The sequence below is a fragment of the Aythya fuligula genome, chromosome 5 (genome assembly GCF_009819795.1).
Source record: "Aythya fuligula isolate bAytFul2 chromosome 5, bAytFul2.pri, whole genome shotgun sequence".
Classification (NCBI taxonomy): domain Eukaryota; kingdom Metazoa; phylum Chordata; class Aves; order Anseriformes; family Anatidae; genus Aythya; species Aythya fuligula.
The window spans coordinates 56,540,006-56,565,792 of NC_045563.1; the positions used below are offsets into that span (position 1 = coordinate 56,540,006).

Consider the following 25,787-nt stretch of genomic DNA (forward strand, 5'->3'; position numbering starts at 1 on the left):
TTTTTTTGTCAGTAGTTGGATTGCTATCGCAAACACCTCACAACATACAAAAAACAAATTGGTCTTTAATCCAGGATAAGGTAATGATTTTTTATCTTTTTTTTTCCTCTATCTGATGGGAGCTCAAAAGTAAGAGAAACAGTAGAACTATGACAACAGCACCTTGACATTGTTTTAATTCCAACGCTATCAGAAGTTAAAAGCAGTAAACAGATATAATACTAACAAGAATAAAGATACTTACTGTCTAAAATGTAAACGGAATGTTTTGGTTCATTTTTTTTCTGAAAGAGGACAGTATCATCAATTCACAATTGAAGCAGCATGCAATTTTATTTTTTATTTTTATTTTTTTTAAACTTTTTATACTTTCAATTCTTGGCAACGGCGACAAACCACAATGTTATCGAGGAATGTAATGCAGACTTTTTAGTTTGCTTTTTTTTTTGTTGTTTTTTTTTAAGTTGTGCGCAAATGACTTTTGTTCCCTTTCAGGTCATGGATATGTTCAATAAATAGGTTGTGGAACCACTGTACTGTATAAACTTCAGTTATACATGCAGTCCATAAAATTATTTTTTTTTACTGAATAATTTACCCTGTTATGTATATATACAAATAGATAATTTTGTCTCAATATAATCTATACAACACAAATCCACTATCTTCCCCTTTTAATGGTTAATGTACATACACACGAAGTGTCTATTCTTATAAACCGCCAGCCAACTCTCTTCTTGTTATCCATGGTGAGAGCTCTCACGTAAGACTGGGTAGTTCGGCACTGGGAGTTCCAGTGCCTCTTGTCTATGCCCCTGCAGCCCTCCTTTGTGTACCCCTTGGGGTTGCATTTGGTCTCATAGAAGTATTGCTTCAGTTGGCCTTTGGGTACTGGGACTTTTTCAAGGACTGTGACAGTCGCACCAGACATGTCCACTGCAGTCTTTTTCTCTGCCGCCGTCACCCACTCGCTCGTACTGTCACACACGCTCAGTTCCCCACGGCGAGCTGGGTCGGAGTGACGCCGGACTCTCATGGACATGTTTGCAGCATCCAAGTAGTTTTTGTACTCCTCGAGCAGGAAGAGCAGCGGGGGTTCCAAAGGCACTTGACTGCTCAGCATGACCCGGGATGTGTACAAGTCTGCATCCTTGTTTTCCTCGCTGGGCTGGATGTCCTGATCTTCATCTAGCAGCTCCTCTATCACATGTTCAAAAGTGTCCGCCAGCGATGTCAGTCCTCTTGAACCTGCATTGGGCCCGTTTAGGCTCTCAAGAGTCCCGTGGGTCCGAAGACCTGGGTAAGCCAAGCTGCCTTGTCCTCTTACACTAGCTTCTTTCATCGGGGCAGCTTTCATGCAACTGAAGTATGAGATAACCATAGTAAGGAAAAGGATGGTCATCACTCTTCTCACTTGGTGGAACTGTTAAGGACAAGAACAAAAAAAAAATAAAGTATTTAACTTACAAAGGACCAAGTAAGAAAGATTCAACTGGGTTGTCATGAGACATTATGCATTTTCTGCAGAGATCTGCTGCATATGCAGCTGCAACTCATTATCAGTGATAAAGCATAGTCTTGTACCAAGGTGTTTCTTTGATTTAGATTTTCAGATAAATCACATGCCAAAACTTGGGCAACATTTGTTACGGTGAGTCAGATCTTATGTGCCAATGTCCTTCTGTGGTAAGCATTAGATTAGATACTATATGGACCTTTTATTTGTTGACTGATTGCACCTATTTCAAATAATAACAGAAGCAGAACTGCTATTTAGCAATGCAACATTTGAGCAGTAAAAGGCAGCTTCATGAGTGTCAAAGGTATGACTTCCATTTAAAGAACAAATGCAAATATTTGATTTTAAAGATCTCTCCATGCCAAAAATAGTTAAATTCACAAGAAACTGAACACGACCAGGATAAATTGCATTTGTATTTTATATGCAATCTTCAAAACACAGGAAAATCTGTACACCTCTGGGGTCTCAGCAGGTCAATTCCTCATCTAAAAGTAGAAGGTATGTATGCACAAATATAGAACAAGAAAAAGGTGCAGGACAGCATGCTTGCAGCCGTACTAAATTTGAGCTGGAAAGATTGCTCACATCATGTGAATGCCATGGAAAGGGCTTACTGGATTACAGAGCTGATAAGGAGCTATACTGAAACAACAGCACCAGAACCACAGTACCTTATTTTCCCAGAGCCACTCACCACCTATTCTCAAGCAGGCAAAGTTTCTATTTAAACCCATGGCTACATACAAAAAAACAAAAACAAAAACACACAACACAACCAACCAGGAGCATAACCAGGCAGCAGCCCTGCTTGCCCTATTTAACACAGCAGCTCTTCTTTATTTCCCCCATTCTGCTCCCAGTTCTGGAGCATGTTATGGGCTGTGCCTTGATGCTTATAGGTACACTTGACTTGAGCACAGAGGGACAGCACCATGAGTGAGTGCTGGTAAGAAAACTTTTCACCAGCCTGAGCAAACTCCTTCGTACCAACACTCCAAACAGTTTGGGCTTGTATGACTGCTCCTTCGCCAATGCTTCGCTGAGTGTCTAGCGATCATACATTCCTCAGGGTAGAGATTGTTTCCCCCTGAAGTATGGAGTACATCCTTAAGGTACTATTAAAACAGGAACATCCCAAACCCTGCTGTGATAGACAGCTATGCTTTCTGTCTGATCCCAAGTGCTACTACAGCATCTATCATGCCCAGTTGTTATTTCTCCTCCTTCCGATCCCGGCTCTCATCTGTCCTGCTTGCTAGAAAGCAATGGCATTGTTCACATTTTTGAAGCAGCAGCTAATGCTTGTTTCAAAGCTTTTGAAGTTCATTCGGAAGTACCTCATACTTGGCAGCACTCATTGGAGTAAAAGCTATTTCTGTTTGCCAACAGGGTGCTATGTAAAAAGCCTTACTTCATCTCCTGCAAATATGCTGTGGGAAACTAGTACTCTTAGGACTCCAACGTGGAAAGGCAATCTATCATAAACCATACAAAAAAATGAAATATGTACTAGAGAGGCAGTGGCCAAAATGTACATCTCTAAGTCTACTTAATGAAGTGTTGGGGAGCGCGTGAAGTGTTTGGTTTTGTGTCTGTGCCCCTCCCCTCCCCACCACTGAACACGACTGCAGCTAAGAGTCATCTCCACCCCAGTCCAACTCCACTTTCTTCCCTCCATCTCTTCCTGTTTAAGTGTTATTGTGGCATAGATTTATTAAGATTAAACAAACCTGACATCTGTGACTCACAGGAACACAGTGTTTGCTCTAACTGTGCAGAACATTAATATTTAGCAGATTTTTCATCCTAGGATTTTAAAAAACATTTTAGAGAGCAATATCAGATTTCTTCCTTGAAGGGAAGAAACACACTAGACGTGATTTACACACAAGGAAGAAGGCTATCAGTCTTCCTTTATCAAACACAGAGAGACAAGACAGAGGGAGAAGGGGTGGTTCCCCTAGCATACCAGGACAGAGCCAGTGGAACATCATATGCTCCCTCTTCAGGAATTCTTTCATATCTTTCATATAAAAGAAAAAAAAAAAGACAAAAACCAAACCCCATATCACGTGTTGTGACCACCAAAGCAAAGAACACAAAACAGATCTTCTGGCTCCTAATCCAATTCCCATTATTTTTGTTAGAGTAGTGCCCAAAGGTCCCAGCCAATATCTGGACTCCAGAGGCAGGATCCCGTCTGAGCACGTAGTGCCCTAGAGAGCCCTCCAACACAGAAGAGGTAGGGCACAACACACAGGGTACTAAGGCAAGCACAGAACTAAGGGAAGTCTGCGCACATCGGTTAAGTTCATTCTTGGAAGGCCGAGTATTTGCTATATTTACTATAATTTAGTAGGTGAGCAAAAGATGCAATGATTTCTGGCACAAGCCACATCCCTCACTATTACCTTTGGGCTGTTAGTGTAGCAATAAACTTGATGGGATCCAAAGTGACTAGAATAGAGGCTGTGAAATTTCATTTGCATGGACAGCTTTCTTACAAGGAAGAAAGAGGGAAAGCAGAGAGATGTAGAGCTTACCATGGCCTCGACATACCCTCAGCAACCTCCAACAACTGCTGGTTGGTTACCAGATCTAACACTACTCTACATCCGACATTCAACTAATCCTTCCTTATTCAGTGTTTCCTTCTACTTCTGAGGGAAAACGCTGTCAAGCTCGATCAATTTGTGTCCCATTCAATGATATCTGACTGTCACTATTTGGGGTAGTAAGAAAACATACAGCTAGGCTTTGAAAACCCACAACTTTAAGACAGCCACTACTCACAAGTGAACGTGGCCCCCTAATAGCCACCCCTTTCCCTCCCATTTCTATCAGTAAAATATTACGTCAAATTAAGTTTTGGCAGTACAGACACATGGAGTATTGCTATCAAGTGAACATAGAAAAACTTCTACTTGCTCATAAGAGAGTCCTTGACTATTCTGAACAGTGTAAGCAGGCTGTGAAAAAAAATTATTCTAACATGGTCCTATACAGTCAGTTTTGGGCAGCAACAAAATGATACCGAGCTAACAGGATGAAGTCATCTGTGAACACCTAGGAAGCCTCTTTGTTTTAGAGGTCATAACTTTTAGTAGTAGTTGCTCTAAGTCTACTAGCGCACTAGCAGAGTAAGACATCCTCCCTTTGTGGTTGGAAACAGTCTTTCAGCTGCTTTTGAACTGCCTCACGAGTGCATGGTTCACCTCCCACTTAGCAAGGCAGGACTAGTACCACCATGCGGCTCCAAAAAAGGCACTGGAAACAAACTGGATGGCAGTTGCCCGTCCTTTTCTTTCTGCTTCCCAGCTGTCAAACCTTTATTATACAGTAAAGATTACAGATGCCGGCTGTCCTGTTACACCGAGCACCTCGTACACCCTGCACACCAACAGATTGCCTTCACCCTTCCGGTTTCGAGGCAGTCACCAAGTCACCCCATGTGGAAGTGGAAGAGAGGCTGGAACACGGGACAAAGCTGCATTTGCCTATTTCCCCAGTCTGAGTAAGGTACTGCCCCTTGCCATCCCGGGCACATCTGCTACTGCAAGGCCCTGTCTGGAGATGCCTCAGCCCTGCTGGGTACTCCCATGGCAGATGCTGCCCAGGTAGATTAAACTTCTTCCCCCAGAGGCTCATCAGCACTCTGAAACGGCGTATTTTTACCTGAAGCAACCCAACTGGCAACAACCACACCAATACCATCAAATGCCAGCCAAGCCAGAACAGCTGTGGCCACTTTTTGGCCACACTCAGGTAGGAAAAAAAACACAACCCAATCACTGATGATGCGGCCTCACTTTGTAGTCCTATCATGCATCCATCCTCTCCCCTCCCAGCTGTAGGAGGTTCAGATCCCTACACCCCACAACCCAGGAATGATGAGTGAAGGCTGCAGCTCTTTTTCGCTCCTCCCACCCAGCTACATCAGTGTATCAGACTCCTCTAGGAGAGGACATCTTACTTCTATTGTTGTTGAATACAACTATTACCTTGCAAAAAGTAGGTATATGCTATTTAAAATAACATGTATGCCAGCCCTCTTGAGACCAAGCTTTAAAAGGCTTCCTCAGGTCACACAAGATGTCTCTGTCAGAAGCGACATTTGAGACAAGTTTCCTGAATGCCATCCTTTCTCATGGCTGCAAGAGCATTCTTCCTTCTCTAATGCAGCACAGTGAAGCCAAAGCAATGAAAACAGGTCACCCACCATGGACCAGATCTCAGGAAGACATGACCTAGTTTGTACTTCAATGAAGTCCATACAATTACAGCTAGAATAAGGGCACTTAATTGTGGCAGTCGTCTCCACTAATGGGAAGGAGGCTCATTAAATGAAGGTCATGTCAATTATCTACAGCTAGTTTACATATGCAGTCAATTACCTATCTGTACTATTTACTTCTCTATTTGCATTCAATGAGAATTCACTAGTTAATTTTTATTTCATTAGTTTTACTTATTTTAAGCAGAAATCTAACTGCTTAACAGGTTGTATTTCCAGCAGAGAGACCTGAGGAACAGCTGTGAACATGAACTTGCTTTTCTGCATCCTGATATGTGCTATGAAAGTTGAAATAACTTTCAGTAGTGAATAGATTCAGAATGCTTTAATCTCCAGAAAGGAATGTGCAGTGGAAGATAAAATTAGCAGCAAGACGACATTCATTTTCTGCCTTGCCATTTTCTAAGACCTTTATACAAAAGTTCAATTTACTAAATACTACTGAATGGCACAGGCATGAGTTCCTCTCTACGCATCATTACTGGAGTGTGTGAACAGATACCAAAATGGGATGCATGTCAGCACATGATTTGCAAAGACTAAGTGTACTCAGAACAAACAGCATTAACCTTTAACACATGCATAACTGGATGTCTGACGCACTATGGTTATCCTTACGGCTATTTATGCAAACTATATAATTATTTTTTATTACAGAAAATATAGCCCCCCCCATCTCCCATCTATACATACACAGGCACACCCACACCCAATTTGTATTCTTGTAAGTTGGTGCTTCATGTCAGGAAGAAAAAAAAACATTTCATTTTTATTCCCTCATGTTGGTTTACCCTGAGGGAATAAAATCTACTTAGCCATAATGCCAGAGATGGCAAAGACTAAGTCAACACCATTTTGAAGACTAAGACAAATTACAAGCAAATTTAAAGTAGTTTGTATACTACAACTTTTAACATAAGAAATTGTCTTTGATCTCATGCTACTGAACACTGCCCACAGTACAGCCTCCGAGAACACAACATCTCCAGCAGTGCCTCCATTGGCTCTAGAGAGCATCTGTTTAAAGTACTACAAGGAGTTTATGGGGTCCCTGAGGTTTATTGGACTCTTCCCTCAAGATATTAAAAAAAAAAAAAATCACAACTTCTTCCCATCAAACAGAGGTGGGAAAGAACCCAAAGAAAATCAATGCCAAAACATTAACGCCCCAACATTACACCCTGATCTTTCACTGCCTTATGCATCAGAGTTTCCTACAGATTTTCTTCATACCTTTCTGGATGCCCAAACAGCCATGCAAAGGACTCGCATGCTTCAGAGCTCTAAGAAAGAATTCAGACGCTCTATTGCGTAGACTAGACAGTCTCATCATTACAAGCATGCTTATACTTCAATTGGCCAAGTACGGCACTACAAGGAGTTCCCAGCAGGATTTCTGTCGGACAGATCTAAGACCCATTCTGCCCATACCAGGAAACAAGCAGGATGGGTTTTGGCAGCGTGCACAAGTAGAGAAAGAGCAGGCCAAGCTCACAGATGGTATCAGGGGTTTTGGAGAGACAACACCCATAGAAGAGAACAGATGTGCACTATTTTTATATTTTTACAATGGGAATCGATTGTTGAGCGAGGGACACACATGCTGCTTTTCCAGCTGTTTGTGCAGCATCCCATGCAAGGGGCACTCAAACCACACAGGAGTTTTATGGAGGACTACTGTAAACAAACTCAACTACTGTAAACTCAACTCCAAAAGGGCACACGTGCATGCCACTGTGCTTATCAAAACATTCACTTAACCGCAACTTTTTTTCTTTTTGCCAAACCTTCATGTTGAAATCAAGGTATATGGGGAAGTCCCCTTCAGATAGAAGATGCTACCAGCAGGCCTACTTCTGTTATTCATCAGGAGCAGATTGGGTAAGATATGCGATACTTGTATTGCCATGCCAGAAATACTGGACAGCAGAGATACGACTTCCAAGTTTAAGACCTCAGAATTAGTGAATTCCGGCTTCTGAATGGATTTCAGGCTTCGAAAGCTGCATCAAGCTGGTTTGGAGTATGTGTCACAACAGATTCATGCCACTACTGCGTTCATTCAGAAGGACAATTATGAATTCAGTGAAAGCAGAGTTCACCTATAGAACTGGTTATCTAAGGAGAAACACACCAAGCAACAAAACAAAAAGCCAACCACAAAGCCGCTCCATGGAATAATTACTCCATGCCAACATAGTGTCTGGTTCCTCCATGACAGCCGGTAATTACAGTTCTCCGAAATCATTCGCTTCAATAGCCACTAGAGCTTTATTTAATTCAACCTGCGTGTGGAAGAACATTAGGGCAGAGTCTCAGACCTTAGAGCAGCATCTGTGGTTTGTCTTCCATTTCACCACTGCTCTTTGGTATGAAACACTGTGCTGAATCGTCACAGGACCAAGCTATTCTGCCAAGCACACACATGAAGCTCCCGCTGAAGTCAAGGATAATTGGCATTCGAGAGCGGGAACAGAACAGAGCATGTTGCATGCAAACTAGCGTGAGTTGGATCCTTTGTACTGTGACATGTGTCCAGCAGCCCGCGAACAACCCAGAAGCTGCTGTACCAGTTAAACTTGGATCTTACGAGTGCCCGGGAACTATTGAACAGCATGTATAACATCCCACGCACCCATCAGCTCTGCTGCGAGAGGCAAGTTTCCTAGGACCTATAGAACATTAAGCACTCACCAGGAACGTAAGCCAAGCTTAGACAAGGAAAACAAATGGTTAAAAAGCGTAAGCATCGGATGGAGCAGTTACCCATGGTTTGGGCAGGCAGTGCTTTCTCTGAGCAAGGGAGAAGAGCAAGGGCTGTGCCCATTTGCTGCAAGATACTTACCTTCGCTGAGACCCTGACTGTGTGTGGCATTGCTGTTAGAGAATACCTTGCTTTTAGCCATAGTCAGTCCTTGAAATGAAGCAGATCAGTATGTTGTGATATGCATGAACCAGAAACTGGAAATGCCTGTTGTCAGAGTCCTGACAGGTATTAACAATATGCCTGCATTTGCCAGGAGTGTTATCAGTCATCTTTTGGCTGCCCGCCCTCCTGTGCAGACTTCTCAACACATGCTGAGTCCCGTTGTTAACACAGCACCTGCACAGAAATACCCTGCGTACATGGACAGGGCATGAGAGCTTCTGCTGAGGTACCAGAGGAGCACCTTCTGGAGTCCAAAGTTACACAGGGACAACCAGACCAGGAACAGATTTTATTTTAAGTTCACAAAGCCACCTCAAGCTACATAAATGGAATAATGAAGAGTTTTAACTTACTGAGGACATCAATGCCATTGGATGGGTTAAGCAGTCTAACCCATCTCACTACGCAGCCAGCCCTGCACGTGTCCTGCTATGACAACTGCTTTATCTTTGGAGATAACATTGTTGCTACAAAGTTATGTAAATATATTAGCATAACTACTGAAAACACTTTGGAAAGACATGATGTCTTCACCACTGACATTTTACTAGGACAAAGCAGCATACCACAGATTTCCAAGCATTACAGTTGTTAGCCCTTCCCCCTCCACCACGTGGTTTCATGTTGAAAAAACCTCTGCAATCACTACACCTGGTTTTCGGTCCCTAACACAATTTTAAAAACCTGGGGGCCTGCTTCAACTGGATTCAGAGGGATCCAAGTTCCACAGACAGCACTGTTTCCACAGTCATGTGTTGTAACTGGCACACAAGTAGCTGAGACCACCCAGAGGAGCTTTCCTCCTCCAGCCTTCCTTGGGCAAGCCTCACCGGCTCAGCAGCAGTTGCCCAGCCAGTTAGGACCCACAGACCTTCAGTAGTCACCCTGCTAAAGGTACAAACATGTAGTGGAACGTAAGGAAAAAGAAAAGTCCTTCCCCCCCCACCCCGCAAGACTGCCTTTTTTTTTTTTTTTTTTTTTTTTTAAATCAACCTTATGCCTTCTCCCAGCTGTATAATCGTCTAATCTCTTGCCAGGAGGAATATTACACGGATTTCTGTCAACATGACGCACTGACATGGGTTGTCCCATCCCATCCCCCCAATTAAAAATGAAATGTACCTGGCTGATGACTTCTCATATAGTCATTAGATGCAAAGATAGTTTCCTGTCATGCTGCCATCTATTTCCATGAGAACTGTTAGGGCTCATTGAAGTAGTACATTCCAGTGGACCTGACTGTGGTGTCCAGAGTCACTGCCTAGCATCAATCCATAGTGCTCTCCACAGATTTGTACCAGCTGTGGTACAAAGGTGGCGCAGCATTTATGTGGTCATAAAAATCAGATGGGGCCAACACTATAGCTAATAGCTCTATCAGAACAACTTGTGACTGGTTTAAGTAACACAGCTTGCTCACACTCAGGATTCCTCTGGGACACATGCATATTTGGTAATAATTACACTTTCAAGAGGAAGAAAAAAAGTTTCCTAGGTGTGCAGACTAGCTCCTCCCTTCCCCCACCGACATAAGCACACAAATAGCCCAGACATGCCTATAAACAAAAGTATGCAAAATCCAGGCCAACACAATCCAACCTCCCTCCACACCGCTTTTGGGTGTTTTGTTTCATGCACATACACCCCTAACAGAACAAAGTGGCTTTACTGCCAGTGTACAGTCCTCGCTGTAAGAGCCCTTAAGCTCCAAAGGGTAGGTTCATAGATGGGATTTCAGTAATTAGACATTCCTCTATAAAAACTTCAGTACCTGTCCCTTCACATAAGCAGATGCTACTGCCCTGCAGGGAAGGAGAGCCTCTCCTCAAATAGCTAGGAGTTGGGGGAGGAAAGAGAGAAACATGAAATGACTCTGCAGGAAACAGCTAGTTGTTCTCCCTCTCCTAAACTTCTGCACAACTCAATAGATGACCTCAAAATTGCTATCCTAGCCAAAATCAATGCTGCCTTATCAGAGATGATCAACAATTCTGGAGAGGTTGAAAAACCTCACAGATATTGCAAGAGAAGAGAGACCTGGTACTTACAGTGCTGAGCCTCCACTTCTACTTTTCTTACGGAACAGACCATCAAAGCTTCCAGAGTGCTTTGCAAGCACTGCATCTCACCATGCTTTGGTGAAGAGGAACCATCCCAGAAATGGTCTTTTCCTACTAAGCATAAAGAGGCCTGAACAAGTTCCCCTGGGTTGCATGGCAAGTCACTGCTGAACTGGAGAAGATGGGAGCCCCCGCTCCCTTGCTCCAGCCACTACCACAAGCTACCTTAACCACATGCATCATTCAAATATTTTGCCACTCTATGGCAACTTACATGTCTAACCCAGAAAGAGGCTGGGCAGCTGATTAAAACCTTAGGGGTATTACTTGAAATACATATGCTAGCTCAATTCCATCTGTGTTGTTAATTAGTTCCTGACTGTAGGTTAAATGTAGGGCATGTTGTCACGAGCCTAAGGTGGGGTGGCAGGACCTCCTGCTATCGCCATATGGCTTTTTGTTTCTTCCTTCATTCTTCAGCTTTTAGCCTCATGCTTCTAATTTGTGGGCTCAACCATTATATAACAAACAAGAAGAGGAGGCAAATAGTGCTAATGCAGAAACATTCTTCACCATTAAAACCTCTAGGAGGCTTCAACTGAAAAGCAGCACAACTTCCTCTCTCATCCAGGGGCTGCTTCTAGCCAGAACAAATTTGCTATGAAATTCAGGAAATACCTATTCCCATGAAAAACTACTGCTGCACAAGTAGGTATTTACCAGCTCTATAAACGCAAAACAGGCCGCTTGCCAGGAACCAAAGGTCAGCCTTAACTTGCATAAAATGGAGATGAGCAAAGCTGTGCCTGCTCATAATAAAGATGCTTGGCCTGCACAGGGAATGAAGCAGGTCCCATCCCAATCAAAACAATCAAAGGGAGAAAAAAGAAAACCCAATTTCAGTATACCAGCAGTGTTATGCCCACAAATGCTTTTTTTTTTTGTTAGAAATATAAATGGCTCCAGACAGTCCTAGTCAAAACCACACGTCACGTTTGGCAGTGTGCCTGAACATGACAAGGTATGCAGAACATCGGCAACTCCCCCTCAGTGGTTTTATAGTGACTACGACTTGAATGCTAACAGGTCTGGTGGTGCCTCGCAACTGAGAATTTGCTCCAGAGTGTTTGATTTAGAGGAGACATGGAAGGTATTTATTGCATTTCCTAGCTGTCACTGCATAGCTGTCCTTTCATTAGCCAAAGGCAGGTGAAATGATTTGTTTTTTCTAAGCACAAGATTTTTAAATTTTCAGTTACAGGAGTCAGAACAAGAAAAAAAAATATCCAATACCTGTGTTGAACAATATTGATTAAGAACAGATATGACTTGATGTTTGAGGATTATGGAATTCACAATGTCCCACCTCCACTCAGACCTGGAGGCAGTCAACCTCTGCAGGCATTGACCTCTAAGTAATTCCTTGTTAAATCTTAGTTTTTGCCACCCGATCCTTTTTTTTTTTTTAATGCAGGTATGTGGAATTGTCTGACTTATCCTTTTAAAATATCCTCGCTCATCATTAGCATTACTGCTACTTTCACAATTAAAATTGCAGAAAAAGTTTGCACTAGGGGCAGCAGAAATTACTCATTAATACAAAATAAAGAGAACAGGACTTGAAATGAGTCTTCCAATCTTTGTTCTTGACTTTGAATTCAGATGTCAATCATTAACCTTTAAGGGGAAAGCTCATTTTTGAGCTTGAGGCCAAGTATTACACAACATTTGTATTTCTGTGATTAGCTGCAAAGAAGCACCTGCCTGTCCTTTCTGTGCACCATTTCACTGGCAGCAACCTGCATACACCATACCAGTACCCTGCTGTTGTAGTGAGATGTTAAACATCCTTCTTTGCCTCCCGTTAAATGAAATGGACCTTTCTTCACCAATGCAGAACATTAGATGCCAAAAAATGATGACATTGACATAAACCATTACGTTTATATCTGGGAAAGCAAGAATTGAGTACTTGGGATGTATTTATTTCTAGTTTTGGGTCAAGCCATTGTAAAGATAAAGGGCAGTCACGATGTTCAGCAGCAAACTTACTCCACCACAGTTTCCTGGCACGGGTTCTGGTTAAGGCACCCTTGCCAGCTTGAACTTGTTACTGGCTTTGATTCCCCTTGGACTCATGCTGGTTTGCAGTAGAAATTTCTATCAAACAACATTTTTCTCTTGGCATTTACAGCTCAAACTGGATCATCAACTCAAAAGGAATGTATATACCAAGTGAAGATCCCAGTCTTAATGCAGACAGCCAGCAGGCACAATTATGTAGAAATACCACAGAACAAGTCCCGTCGCTCATCCCGACAGTGTCCATACACCTCTGCAGCGCGGTGACAGCTGTGACGACAGGGAGGTTGGTTTACTTGCTAATCCAGCCCTTGAATAAAGTTTAGATTTTGCTTCTTTTCATTTCAGTATATCAAGTACTGAACACTTCCAGAGAGCCATGCCCAGCATAAAGAAAGGTAAACTAAACCATATGGATACTAAACTTTGCACCAAGCTTAGAAAGTAAATGGCATAACAGACTAAGGAATCCAGAGATCATAACCTCTAATTCCTTGATCTAGACAAAACTGCATTTCTCCAGGAGCTGTTATGTTTAAAGAAAGCTGTGTTTTGATCACACTAGATAAGGTATAACATGTGCTAGGGATACTACAGGATTCAAAAAAATATATATATAAAAGGACTTGAGTCCTGTTCTTATTGTTACAGAATTAAGCTTTAACTGCAGCAACATGCTTCAGGTCTTTTGCATGCCGAGTTATTAAAGAGCATACAACAGCACTTTGCTGAATTTCTCCTACTTTGATCTTTTGCCAGTACCTTCCTGCTATGGTACATGTATATCAGGGACTACAAACCAAACTGTAGCCCAGTGCCTGTAGTGGAGAGGCAGAGGCTGGATGCCGAGCCACGGGTAGTTTTTCCAGTGTTTGGTATGAAGGCTCTCTCCTCATACAGCCTCGTATAAACAGCCTGCAGTTGCCTCCTGACTTGAATGGCAAATGGTCATGTGCTGCAGCTCCTCCATTTCCCATAGTATAACTCATTTCCCTCAGAAAACAGACATTAAGCCCTTATCCTGATATACCTGACACTGGCAGATTTAAAGTATTTTAAAACATTACCAAAACTATCACCTGCGAAGACAGTCAGTACATACTATCAACCAAGGGCTTGCATTTTTAGGAATCTACGAGCTCGAAGTCCTCAGCTCCCACTGAGGTTTGGTTGTGGTGGGTGTCTTACTTCATGGGGCGTTCTGGCAGCCCTAAGCCAGCAGTTGTTATGAAGAGCCCCCAAAATATATTGTGTCCGCAAGAGTTGAGCCGAAATAACAGCAGATGAGATTATGAGTTTGGTGAATGAAAAAGGCACACTGATTCTCCTTGTAAGCAGTTCCTGGCAAATTAAATAAGGAACAATGCTGCTTATTCTGCTCTCCCAAATGCAGAGCCTCCTATTGCCAAAAACTGGTGTACAAAACATACAAATATAAAGTTGTGAGCTCAAAACAAAACAAGACTATAACCTAAGCAGAGTAGATATAAAAAAACATATTCCACATTGTTAGGTTTGGAGTAGCAACAAATATCCACATATCTAGTTTCACCTCAATATTTAATTTTGAAACTGGGAAAATGCCGGGTCTGCCAAAACAAAGCTAATTGCTGCAGAGTCAATGTATGAAGAAAATCAGAAGTTTTTCTTTCCCAGCAAACATCTACTGCAGGCTGCCCACTCCTAGACCTCGATGAGGGAGCAGGGGAAACGAGAACTGCCACGAGCCAGCACAGACCCTTAAGGAACCAGTTCTACATCGCACCTTTTCAGTGAGCGCTTTGGACACTACCAAGTCTCACTGGCACCCACAGCAATTTGATTTGCACAAACATCTTCAGGTGTATTGCGAAGTTCAGTCAGCAAATGATTTACACAAAGTGATCCTCCTTGTTTACCTATCTAAGCCACCTAAGGAAGACTGCGTATAAAGACTCGTTACCTGCATCGCCCAACAGGATTCGCAGGCACCACCCTTGTCCCAGGGCTCAGCACAGCGCTCATGCACACGCTCAAGTGGCTTTTGGCAAGGAGGACCAACTGGGATTTGCAGCCCCACTCATCTTCACCGTCCAGGCACAGCCGGAGAGCCGGCCATAGCGGCGTGTTTGTGCCATGCAGCTCTAGGTGGCGGTAGCTGCTCAGATTTCGAGATACCAGGAGATGCTTATCTCAAATTTAGCAACCAGTATTCCTCCCAGCCTCCAAGAACTGCCTTTCCTAATTTGAAGTGTGACCCCCTCCCCCATTTCTTCATAATTTATAGTAGTCTGAAGCTGAGTCACAAGGATTTCTGCATTTTCCTAACCAAGTACACAAGAAAAGAAATGAACTGCCAAAGTATTGAGGTAATTTATAGCGTAAAGCATCGAGAGCTTCTAGCCGATCAAAGGACTCGGAGAAACAAACATAAGAACAATCATGCCTTCTGTTCTGTACAAATGCCACGGCCAGAAATAACTGTCCTAATTAACTGGTTTCAAACTGACTTCTCTGAAAAATACAATATTCTTATCGAGAGGAGTATACAACTGCTACAGCCTTATGGCAGCTGTCACCGGGGCATGAGAATTCACTAGATGAAGTTTCCTTCTGCTTTCTCTAGTTGTCCACGGTACTTGTCTTCAAACAGCTGTATCCAGTTGTGGGACCTAAATTACGCTGTAATGGGCTGTTCTGCTATCACCAGTATCAGTGTTACTAAAGGATTACCATCATCTCAAATCAGTACCATCTCACCCAGTCCTCCGCTCACAATTTTTAAGTGGTAGGAATTGGCTGAGATGGGGTTGGTTTTTTTCTTTTGTTGCCAAGACCTGCCCATCACATAAAATCTACAGCATCTTCAATACCACAGACTGTCCCAATGAGATGTTCATAGCTATAGTTGTGTTCAGCAGCTGAGTTCCACCTGTCTATTGTCAACTGATAATTAGGTCCTGAATACTGAAGAGGAGAAAACATGACTCCAACCCTACAGATCATCTACGCTCTCTCTGTGACTATTTGACCTGCTTAGCTTGGAAAGCTCATGAAAAGCGTTCCTTATTTGATGGCTCGGAGCCTGTAATTGTAAGCAACATCAACAACTTAAGATTATGTCAGAGCATGTAGCCCATAATATAATGGCTACCCTACTAATACACTCTTGAATCTCTAGAGTTAAAGCATTTAATTTTTCTGCTATTGTATATTATAGTGCCTCCAAATCAAGTACCACAAGTATTTATTTTAATAACATGAGAGTTTAAGGCACTGTAACAAGAGTTGCCAGCATTTGTTGATCTAGCAAGATCTGTTATTTTTGCATTACAAGAGCACTGAGGAGTCCTTGCAGGGACCAGGACCGCACGCGCACAGAAGACAGGTGAGACGATCCCTGCCCCAAAGGGCATGCAGTCAGCACTAATGCTGACTGATGTGCACCAGCACAGGAAACAATGGGCTTTGTGAGCTGGCAGCAGGCACAGCCTACCAGCCCCATCCCTGCCTGTCCTTCAGGCAGCTCGCTCAGGCCACATTGGTGCCACCTGCCAGCAGAGTACAGCAGGGAACAAAGGCGCGGTCACACAGAGCGCCTTCCCACCTGGAGCTGAAGGCAGCAGGTTATTGAGTTACCACGTCACTTCAGCGATACACAAAAATAGCTGAGCGTCAGTGCTTTTCAAAGCTTCCTTTTCAAGGGTGTTCACAGCTAAGTATTACCAAGAATGCCAGCGTATGAACTGACCTAAGTGATTGAGAGCTTCCTAATTCAGCAGCAATTTAGCTATTTAGGAGGAACCAAGTGCTCACAACAGATGCTTGCGAACAGGTCAAGACAAGTTGGTAATTAACCTATTCAAAGCACATATCCTCTTCTAGTGGAGCCTCCACCAATTCACACAATGCCTAACGTGCGATTTCTAGTGCAAGCACAAGACACATTCAGAGAACAACATCTCAGCCTTTCACACGAGCCAGGAAGGCAGATACAGGAAATACTTTTGTTTTTTGGTAGGACCACACTTGCTCTGCAGCTCACTCAGCAGAGCTAATTGTTTCTTTCATTGATGCCGGCTCATGCAGGGAAATGACGAGATGGTCTCCTACTCATGAGCTTCTCGTGACCTGCTTTCATACCTGCACCCTGGCAGAGAACTACTGCAGAGCTGAAGGTGCAGCTTGCCATGTTTTCCTGGGGGTAGCAATGGGGCAACAGGTACCTCAGCAGGCTTTTAACTGCAGCTGCTCTCAGTTAGCATTGTCATTGCACGCAGACCTTTAAAGCAAAAGCAGTGATCCTCCTCTTCCACTGTATTCTTTCACATTTTAATTAATCTTTGAGATCCTTTACATCTGTGCACTGTTTCATAGTACTCCAGCATACTGTAGTACTACAGCGTGCTTTTAAAAGAACACTGCTTGAAACTAAACTTTTTCAGCTTAGCCTCCAAGACAAAAGTCCCTTCCCGTTCTCCTTTGCTATCTCCCTTGTTACATCTGGATTTTTCAAATAAAGTGATCCCTTGATCCTTCTGACCCGATTCACCCTGATTTCACAGCCATACAGCTACAGGATCCTACTCCGCAGCTCTGGAAAGCAGAGCACACTGGCAATTTGAACAGAAGGCATGCTACTTACAAATGGGTTTTCCCAGCTGAGGTTCAATGAGGCTGAACATTAAGTGGTAGTACTACAGCAGAAAATTGTTGTGAGTTACGGAGCCCTGCGGAAAGGCTCCCCTCGTACCTCTTCTCAGCAAGCAAACAGATGAAACCGCTCCCAGCCCCAAGCTGTTTTGTACTCCCAACACAGCCGATGCCTTGCCCCGAGACTGAGGCGATGGGTCAGTGGGCACAGCCCTACATGCACACAGCCTACAGCGATGGGTTTCTGGACCCGTACCCCTGGGGTCCCCACCGGGGCAGCACAGGCAGGGTCACGCTTGGCCCCCAGCGGGGCCAAGGCTGCTCGGGGCGCTGCCGCAGCCCGCAGGGTGCCCCGGCAGGTCCCACCCGGTACTGATCGAGCCGGGAATTACCGATGGCACAGCCACCGGCCCGATAAAGCGCACTGCCGGGATGCGTCCCCCGCGCCCATTAGGTGCGCGTTACCAGAAACATCAATAAGTAACGACATCGATCCCGCGGCGGCGGCAGCAGCCGCGGGGCGCACGGTCACCACCGGCTGCTACGGGGAAGGCGCCCGCGCCGCGGCACCGCCGCCACCGCCCGGCCCCCGCCGCCCTCCCGGAGCCCGCGCCCGGCCGCCCCGCGGGGGCCCGACCCCATCGCGGGGGGTTCCCCGCGCCCGGCCCCGCTGCGCGCCCACCGCCAGGGGGCGCCGCGCGCCGCCCAGCGCCCGCCCAACGACCGCGCCCGCGCAGCGCCCGCGCCCCCGGCCCTGCCCCGCGCCGCCGCCGCCGCCGTCGGGGCGCTGCCCGCCGCGCTCGGCCCCGCCGGGACGGGACGGGACGGGGCCGGGCTGGGCGCCGCACGGCGGCGGGGGGCCGGCAGGTGCCGAACAAAGGGGCGCGGGGCTCCGCCGCCCGCCTCCCCCCGGCCCGGCCCGGCCCCGCGAGCCCCCGTCGGGGCGCCCCGTACCTCGTCGTCCACACTCAGCGCGGCGGCTCCCCCGCGGGCACTCACATCCTCGGCCCGCCGCCCGGCCCCGCCGGCCGCCTCCCGCCGCCCCGGCAGCACGGGCGGCACCGGCGGCGGCTCGCGAGTCTCATCGGAGCTCCCCGAGGGGCGGCAGGACGGACCCCGCGTCCCGGAGCCCCCACACCCGACGCCGCCGAGCGGGAGCTTCCCGGCTCCGTTCGGTTCGAGCCCTACGAGCGGCTTCGCCCCCCGGCCGGGCGCCTCCGGGCAGCGGCCGCAGGCCCCGCGCTGCCCCGCTTAAAGGCTCCGCGCCGCCGCCCCCGCCCCGCCCCGCCCGCCCGGCCCGGCCCCCGCTCCCCCCGGCGCCCCCCGAGCAGGGCCGGGCAGGGCGCGGAGGGGCCGGGCCGGCAGCGGGGAGCGGGGCGGGAGGGGGGGGGGGACCCGCACCGGCGGGTGTTGGTTTACGGCGCCGGGCGCGGAGCGTGTAAATGTCGCTCCCGTGCTGACCCCTGCGCGGCTGGCCCATTAGCAATGCAATCAAGATAATGGCAGGCATGGCTTATTAATGAGCGCCGCAGGTAACGCTACACCGGCGGCCGGCCGCAGGCGGGCAGCGGGCGCACGGCTCCGGGCGGCTCTGCCCGAGCCCGGCGACAGCGACAGCGACAACGACGGCGACAGCGCCGGGGCCGGGGCCGGGCATCGCCCGCCGGGACAGGCGGGGGCGGCCGCGGTGCCCGCTCCCCGTGCGCAGCCCCCGGCCCCCAGGGCCCCTCCTGGCTGCGCCTCGGGGCCGGTGAATTATTGATAGTGGAAACTGCACGGCGCGGGCAGTAATGGCAGCCCCTGATTGAGTGGCTCCATCCGATCTCGGTAAAGACAGAGCCGTGGCACGCTCCCCGCCGGGGCTGCCGGGGCCAGGCGGTGCCGGGCTCTTCTGCAGGGCGAGCAGCGCCCGCGGGCCCTCTCGGTGCAAGCCGTGCCCAAGGCCCGACCGCCTCGCACCCGTTTCTTTCTCCTGGGGGAAATGTGTGCAACTCATTGCTGCCTTCAGACGGTCTGATTGCCCGTGTGCTTTTGCTATGAAACACCTGCATTTATGAGAGCAGTGAAGTCGTAAAACATCCCAGGCGTTTGAAATCTGAGTACACCTAAGGCCTCCCATATAAAACAGCTTTTAATATATATTAAGGGAAACAATCCTGGTGGTTAATATCCTTTGCAGCTTTAAGAACTCCTTTAAAAATCATGCTCGGGTACCACGACACCATCCTCCTTGCACTTGGGGGTTTGGTTTGTTGTGTTTGGACAGCAAGTGTCCCCGAGCTGGGAAGACAGTTCCACCTCTGTGTCACCACATGTTCCAGACCAAAGCCGGTCCGTTCCCAGGAAAAGAGGTGACTTCTCAAAGTCCCTTCTGGCAGCCTGGTCCGGGGAAATCCCACCCAGCTCTCGCTGTCTGATAGGTAGGTGCTAAGAAAGGGGGCTCTTCAGGCCCAGTCCTGCCCGGCTGTCTCTGTAGCGTTCAAATCCTGACATTAGGAACGTACCAGCCGTCTCTTTTCCCATCGTTATATATCTGTACAACCCCGTATCTCCCACTGGTGCTGCAAGGCGGATCTCTCAGCATGGTTTCAAACCCGAAGATTGTAGCTGGAACTTGCCAAGTTGCTGCATGCATTTTGTTTTATAGCCTTGGACTTCCTTCCGTGACACCATTCAGCTTTCCAGGTACAATTGTATTACCATGGTACCTGATTTCACGTTTTAAGCTGCACGTTTTAAGCTGCTTTTTTGCCTTGTTGAGAAGACCAAGCTGGAAGAGTTTTAATATTCTGTGTTCATAAGACGACGCCTGCAAATATTTGAATGATCTACCAGTCGAGTTGAACAGCAGCAGGGGCTACTTTAATTAGCTGCAATGTAATACACCGCACACATGTTATTCCTGGAGGAGGGACTCGTCTCCTCGCACACTAGACATGCAGATGAGCAGCAGCGAGTGTCATCCTTTAGAGACACCGAAGCATCTGCTGACTGGCTCTCAGGAGCGAGGAAGACAGCCCGTGTTCAGAAAGAGTCTGCTTGCAATCAGAGCAAGTTTTTTAATTCTGGAAAGGAAGCGTGTTACAGACTGTGGTGGTACACGCTTGCAGCTCCGCTCTGCTGAGAACGTGAAAACCATCAGTTCCAGGCAACTGTACACTGAAATTCCCATTTTGATCCGCTGCGAACATGCTGCCTTTCGCCCTGGTACCGAGATCTTCCTGGGGAAGAGGTGTGGTCAGAGAGCTGCTCTATCTTGCCGGTATAATCAGCCCGTGGGGGATTATTACCAGCCAGTGCTTGATTACTGGGAAAATGAAAAAGTAGTGTAAATAATGATCTGCCTGGATTTTGATGCACGTACAATCTGGGCTTCATATTTTTCAATCAGACGTTGACTTCAAGGAGAATTTTGTATGAATGAGCCCCACAAGGTTGGGCCCACATGGCACTAGTTTGTGAAGCAACCAATAATCCTCTCGGGGAGACACTTCCCTGGTCAGAGTGCAACTTCTTGTTCCACAGGATGCCCGTGGGGCTTAGAGGGGTCCACAAGCCCTCGCCTTCCCAATCCATGTGCAAGGATCAGAGGTCCCGAGGCGTCCCACGATGACTGCTCCCATTGCACCTCTCTCTGCAGGACGCCTGCTGTCCAGCCACAGGTGCAAAGCCCCAGCTGGGCTCTGTGGGCAACAGAGCCTGGTGGTGCTCGGCAGGAGGGCGATAGCATGGGCTGCACGGTGGGGAGCAGCTGCATGTCTCTGGTTATTTCAGGCAGGCGAATTTGGTGCATCGAGCCTCTTGGTGTCCCCACCACAGCGTGCCCACCTTAACACTGAGCCTCTTCTCCCTGCACCTAACTGGTTAAAATTATTTTCTGCGTGCACCACTTACACTTCACCCTATTCCACACAGCGACAGGAAAGAGTAAGAAATAGTACGACTAAGAGTTGTCAATCAATATAATGTTGATTTATCCCTGCAGCAGTATCAGACTGCTTGTAGGGGGGTAGGACTGTTGCTTTTTACTGAATTCAATTTAAACTATAGCATAGGCACTAACAATGCCGTAGATACTACAAAGAGCAAAGCAGAAGCACGCACATCTGGTTTCTGTCTCAGTGGAGGTTATGCATTACAGTGATTGATGCACAGGGTCCAAATTTACTGATAAACTAATTGTATGATAAAGTAGTTTGTGGGGCTCTTAAATTCCCCCATTGCAATTGTAAGAGAAGCAATAAAAAAGTCAATATTAGAAAAGAATAAACTTCTTAAAAGGTCCACAGTTGGTCAATACACAAAAGGCACTTCAGCCTCCCCCCACAGCTGTATCTTTACACTCCCCGTTTCATTAACACAATATCTCAACCTGTTTTTCAAAGAGTAAAAGGTCAAGAAGCTGCAACTTGGACTCCCTCTCACTTGGTTGTCAGGAAATATAAACTAGTCCTGATTACACAAATGAGAATGATGTTGATGTGCTCGGGTTTTGACACTAGAGTATTTTTTCTATTAATAATTTTAATTGCCTGAGGTCAGTTCTTATATCACTACAAGTATTTTATGTTTAATTATGTTTATTCATGTTTCCTAGTTACCTATCTTTGCTATTTTTTCACATTAAGGGACTGGAAAGTTCATTGAAATAAACTTTTCCAACTCAAGCAATGCTAAGAATTGCAATGAGCTATAAACACGATTGGAGGTTGCAGGCGTATCGCGTTCATAAGACAGTGACTGAGCTGTGACGCCACTCTCTGATGATTCAGCGATCACAGCCCATGCCCCGGAGCCATTCATGCACCCTGCTGACACCACTGGGACCAGAAAACCCTCAGCACCCTTGGGGACCCAACCCCTCTCTGGGGATCCCATGTGTCACCCCACGTCCAGCCCTGTGGCTGTGGCCTGCCAGGTGGCCAGGCTGCCGTGCCCTCAACAGCTCTGGGTGCTCACTGTCAGCACCGATCGAAATTTCACCTTCGGTGAGCAACGTCCACGGAGAGGTGCTTCGGCCTCATTTTGGCAGGGAAAGCATTACAAGAAAGAGTGAAGGTGGGAATGCAAAATCTAAGATCTTTCATTAGATGCGGTTCTCAGGCTGTGTGTGTACAGGACAAAGCAGCGAAATCCACCCTTTCAATCTCTGGGACTGAAACCACAACATTTTTTCTGGAGAAAATATCACCTAATAGCTCGGCGCCGTCACCCTGCAGCTACAGCAAAAGCAAATTAAAAAAACTCCAACCAACAATTAGAGTAATTGGTCTCTTCTCATGTCTGCTAAAGGTATGCCAGTTTTCCATCATGCGGGGGATCTGTACCCTGGATCCTGTCCCATGCCTCCTAGTCAGGGATTTCAGGGCAATTTACACGCACGGAACTGCCGCAGCAACAAAGCTCTGTGGTAGGTGCAGATCAGCTCCTTGCCGACGAGGAAGTGCACGCGCCCGCCGTGCGGAGAGGCATGAAGCTGCTCATGACCGTACTTGCTGTGGAGCTCGCCCCTGCTGCACCCGTGCCTCGCCCCCCCGTGCAGGTGCCTCTGCTGGCATCAGTCGGCGCTGAGACTGAGAGCGAGTCACACGTGGTGGTTGGTGCACACGTGTGCCCCATCAGTGTGCCTCCTGGCCAGGCACAGCCACCCCAACAGTGGGACAGGAGTGGCATGAGGCAGGCTCCACGCTGGTGTGGGAAGGGGAAAGAGAACCTCCTCTGCCCCTGGAGGCCAGAAGCATGTGGTTCCTGGGGCTGGGGGAAACCAGAGCTGCGGGCAGTGAGACGAGATGGCCGGGGACGCTCCTGTGACAGAGCCGGCCACTGGAGCCCTGCGCTGGAAGGGGATCGGCAAGCGGGTGGTGTGCGTGTGGGTGAAAGGTGCTGGGATTGAGTCAGCTCTCCTTTCCTCGACGTACTCACTGTGCTTCAATTAGATGCAATGCAGCGGATTATTTTTAATATTTAAAGGGATCAGATTCCAGAGGTTTAATAAACTTAGCCAGGCACCTTGTCTGACCTGACTCCATCTACGTGCCTCACCAAACCCTACTCAGTCCATAACTCCGGAGAGCTTATTTTGGATACATCCTAAAAGTAAGCCAGCCCCAAAACCTCAGTGAAACCTCTGTGGCCACACTGCAAATGCCCCTTTGTGGTTACTTGGCTTTAGGCAGCAAATCTCTCCTCTGACATCAGGCCCCAGCTCGCCAGGTGTGGGCCGCACAGCTCTACTGCCCTGAGGATGATGCCCTTTAAAACAGGTTATCAAATTATTTCACCTAAGAAGCATCTCGAGAGGTAAAAATATTCTCCATGCTAACAAACAGAGCAGTAAAGAGAGAAGTAGCTGAGGAGCAGTAGACATTTTTACTAATCGTGAAGTGAAATTGTCAGCGCGGCAGCAGAACCCAGACCACATCACGTCCTCCTCCTCCCCCAGTCACCGCGACTTGTGGTTCACAACACAAACGCCGGATTAGTTGCATTAAAGCCAAAATTTCCCTTAACTAACGCATTTCATTTGTTTGCTGTCTTTTCTGTTTATTGAACACTTGGGATTGTTAATCTTCTGCTAATTTAATAACTGGAACCATGTGGCGTAGAAGCGTTGCCGCATTCCGCCTGGGAGATTAATGGCAGGGACGGTCGGCTGTGAAGGCCCGGCCGCGGGCGCTGGGCTGTTGGTGACGGGTGCCCAGAGGTGGGATAGGAGCACGGGACAGATGTGCAGCCTCTCCGGGTCTGAAAGTGCAGAAGTGCTAAAGCAGAAAACCAACGCAAATTTTTAAGCAGCGTTTAAATAACCTTCCCTGAGCCCACTGCCTCTTCTCAAACGGGAGGACGTGGCCTCCACAAGACCATGTCACCACCCCATGTGCAGGAGCAAAACCCAGCCCCTGCTCCGGCAGGACACCTGAGCCTGAGGTCCCATGCATTTTGGGTACAAGCTCATAAACATTATTAGCATTTATTTCCTGGACACTCTTAATTTTTTGTGGAGTTTATACAGTTGAAAAGCAAATGCTTGCAAAGGAGCGGTGCCTTTAAACACCACCTTGTTTTCCATTAGTTATCCTGTTTAATCAGCTCTAACTCGTTACAATCCAATGATGTCCTGCTACGGCCTTATTGTGCCTTTGGTTATTTGAATATAAACACCACTGAAGTCAGCAGGAATGCAAAGTGTGTAAATCAGTACGGAGCCCAGTGCTAGGTTTTAAGCAAGGATTCTGCAGTGAGGAATTTAAACCATTATTCTATATTTGTTACGTTTCTGTTTGATGCTTTACCCTGCTCCGTGCTCGGAGCAGAATCCGTTTCCCTTCCAGGCACGTATAGCGTGTTCCCCTTTGGTTTCCTAATTTGGGTTAGATCCCATCATATGAAAAATATACTCTGATATTGTACCTAGAGCACATTGATGAGGCCTAAAGAGCTCTTCTGTGATGGGAATTAAGATCAAAAAGGATACGGAATTTAAATATTCAACATTTTTTCTTGGATATGAAACACAGAAAAATTGTTTTGATGCAAAAGTCATTGCGACAGAATATGTTACTTAAACTCTGGGACCATATTAGGGTAAAATGGCTTTTTAGAAAGGAATTGCACTGACAGAAACTCCTTCATATGGAAATTATGACATTTTGTCTATTGCCTCTTACTAGAAATGTTTAAAAGATCTGTTAAAAATATTCTTTTAAGGAGCTGTATTGAGATAAAAGAAAATGAATAAGAACTGGTATAATCTAGGGGCTTGTTTCTGATTAGTTTCTTAACGTAGGCCCCGTTAACTGCCGGAAACCTGCAGTGGTTATCGGAGTTTGCGATGCACAATGACAACATGCTCATTTCACAGCTGGGTTTGCTGCCCTCTTGTCCAGACAGCCCCTGCCACATGGCTAGCTCGCCCCGGGAGATGCTGTGACCCAACACCAGCCTGCCAGGGATACATACAACCCTCTAACTTTCCTTTCCTACCCCATCCCTACCAAGAGACAGGGGTTGCCTCTTTACGGAAGGAGTCAAAGTCCCCCTGGCCCTTGTTCCCTGTCTGGGCTGTCACCCACGGCCACTGACAGCTCTGTAGCCAGACAGGAGAGGGAGAGGCTGCTGCGGGGCAGGAGGGCATTAACGCCCCCTGCAATTAGCGCCAGGAGCCAAAGACAACTGTGGGCTTCTTGGGAAGGGCTGGCCTGTAGGGCAGCCAGGGGGTCACACAGGTGGGCTCTGCTGCCATCCCAGCTTGAAAACCACATTGGAAAT

General features: G+C 46.9%; 1 protein-coding gene across 5 annotated transcripts in view; it reads right to left on the minus strand.

The window, feature by feature from the left end:
* Positions 1-348: 348 nt before the first annotated feature.
* BDNF (brain derived neurotrophic factor) overlaps positions 349-25,787 on the minus strand; it is a 48,896-nt gene continuing 23,457 nt past the window's right edge. For 3 of the 5 annotated variants that reach the window (XM_032189040.1, XM_032189037.1, XM_032189038.1), the window contains exon 2: positions 349-1,423. In XM_032189040.1, the coding sequence (XP_032044931.1) occupies positions 662-1,402 (741 nt within the window). In that variant the 5' untranslated portion in view covers positions 1,403-1,423 and the 3' untranslated portion in view covers positions 349-661. Of the gene's footprint in view, positions 1,424-17,511; positions 17,566-18,473; positions 18,640-25,787 lie in introns of those variants that run through there. The other 2 variants (XM_032189041.1, XM_032189039.1) reach the window with 2 other exon arrangements.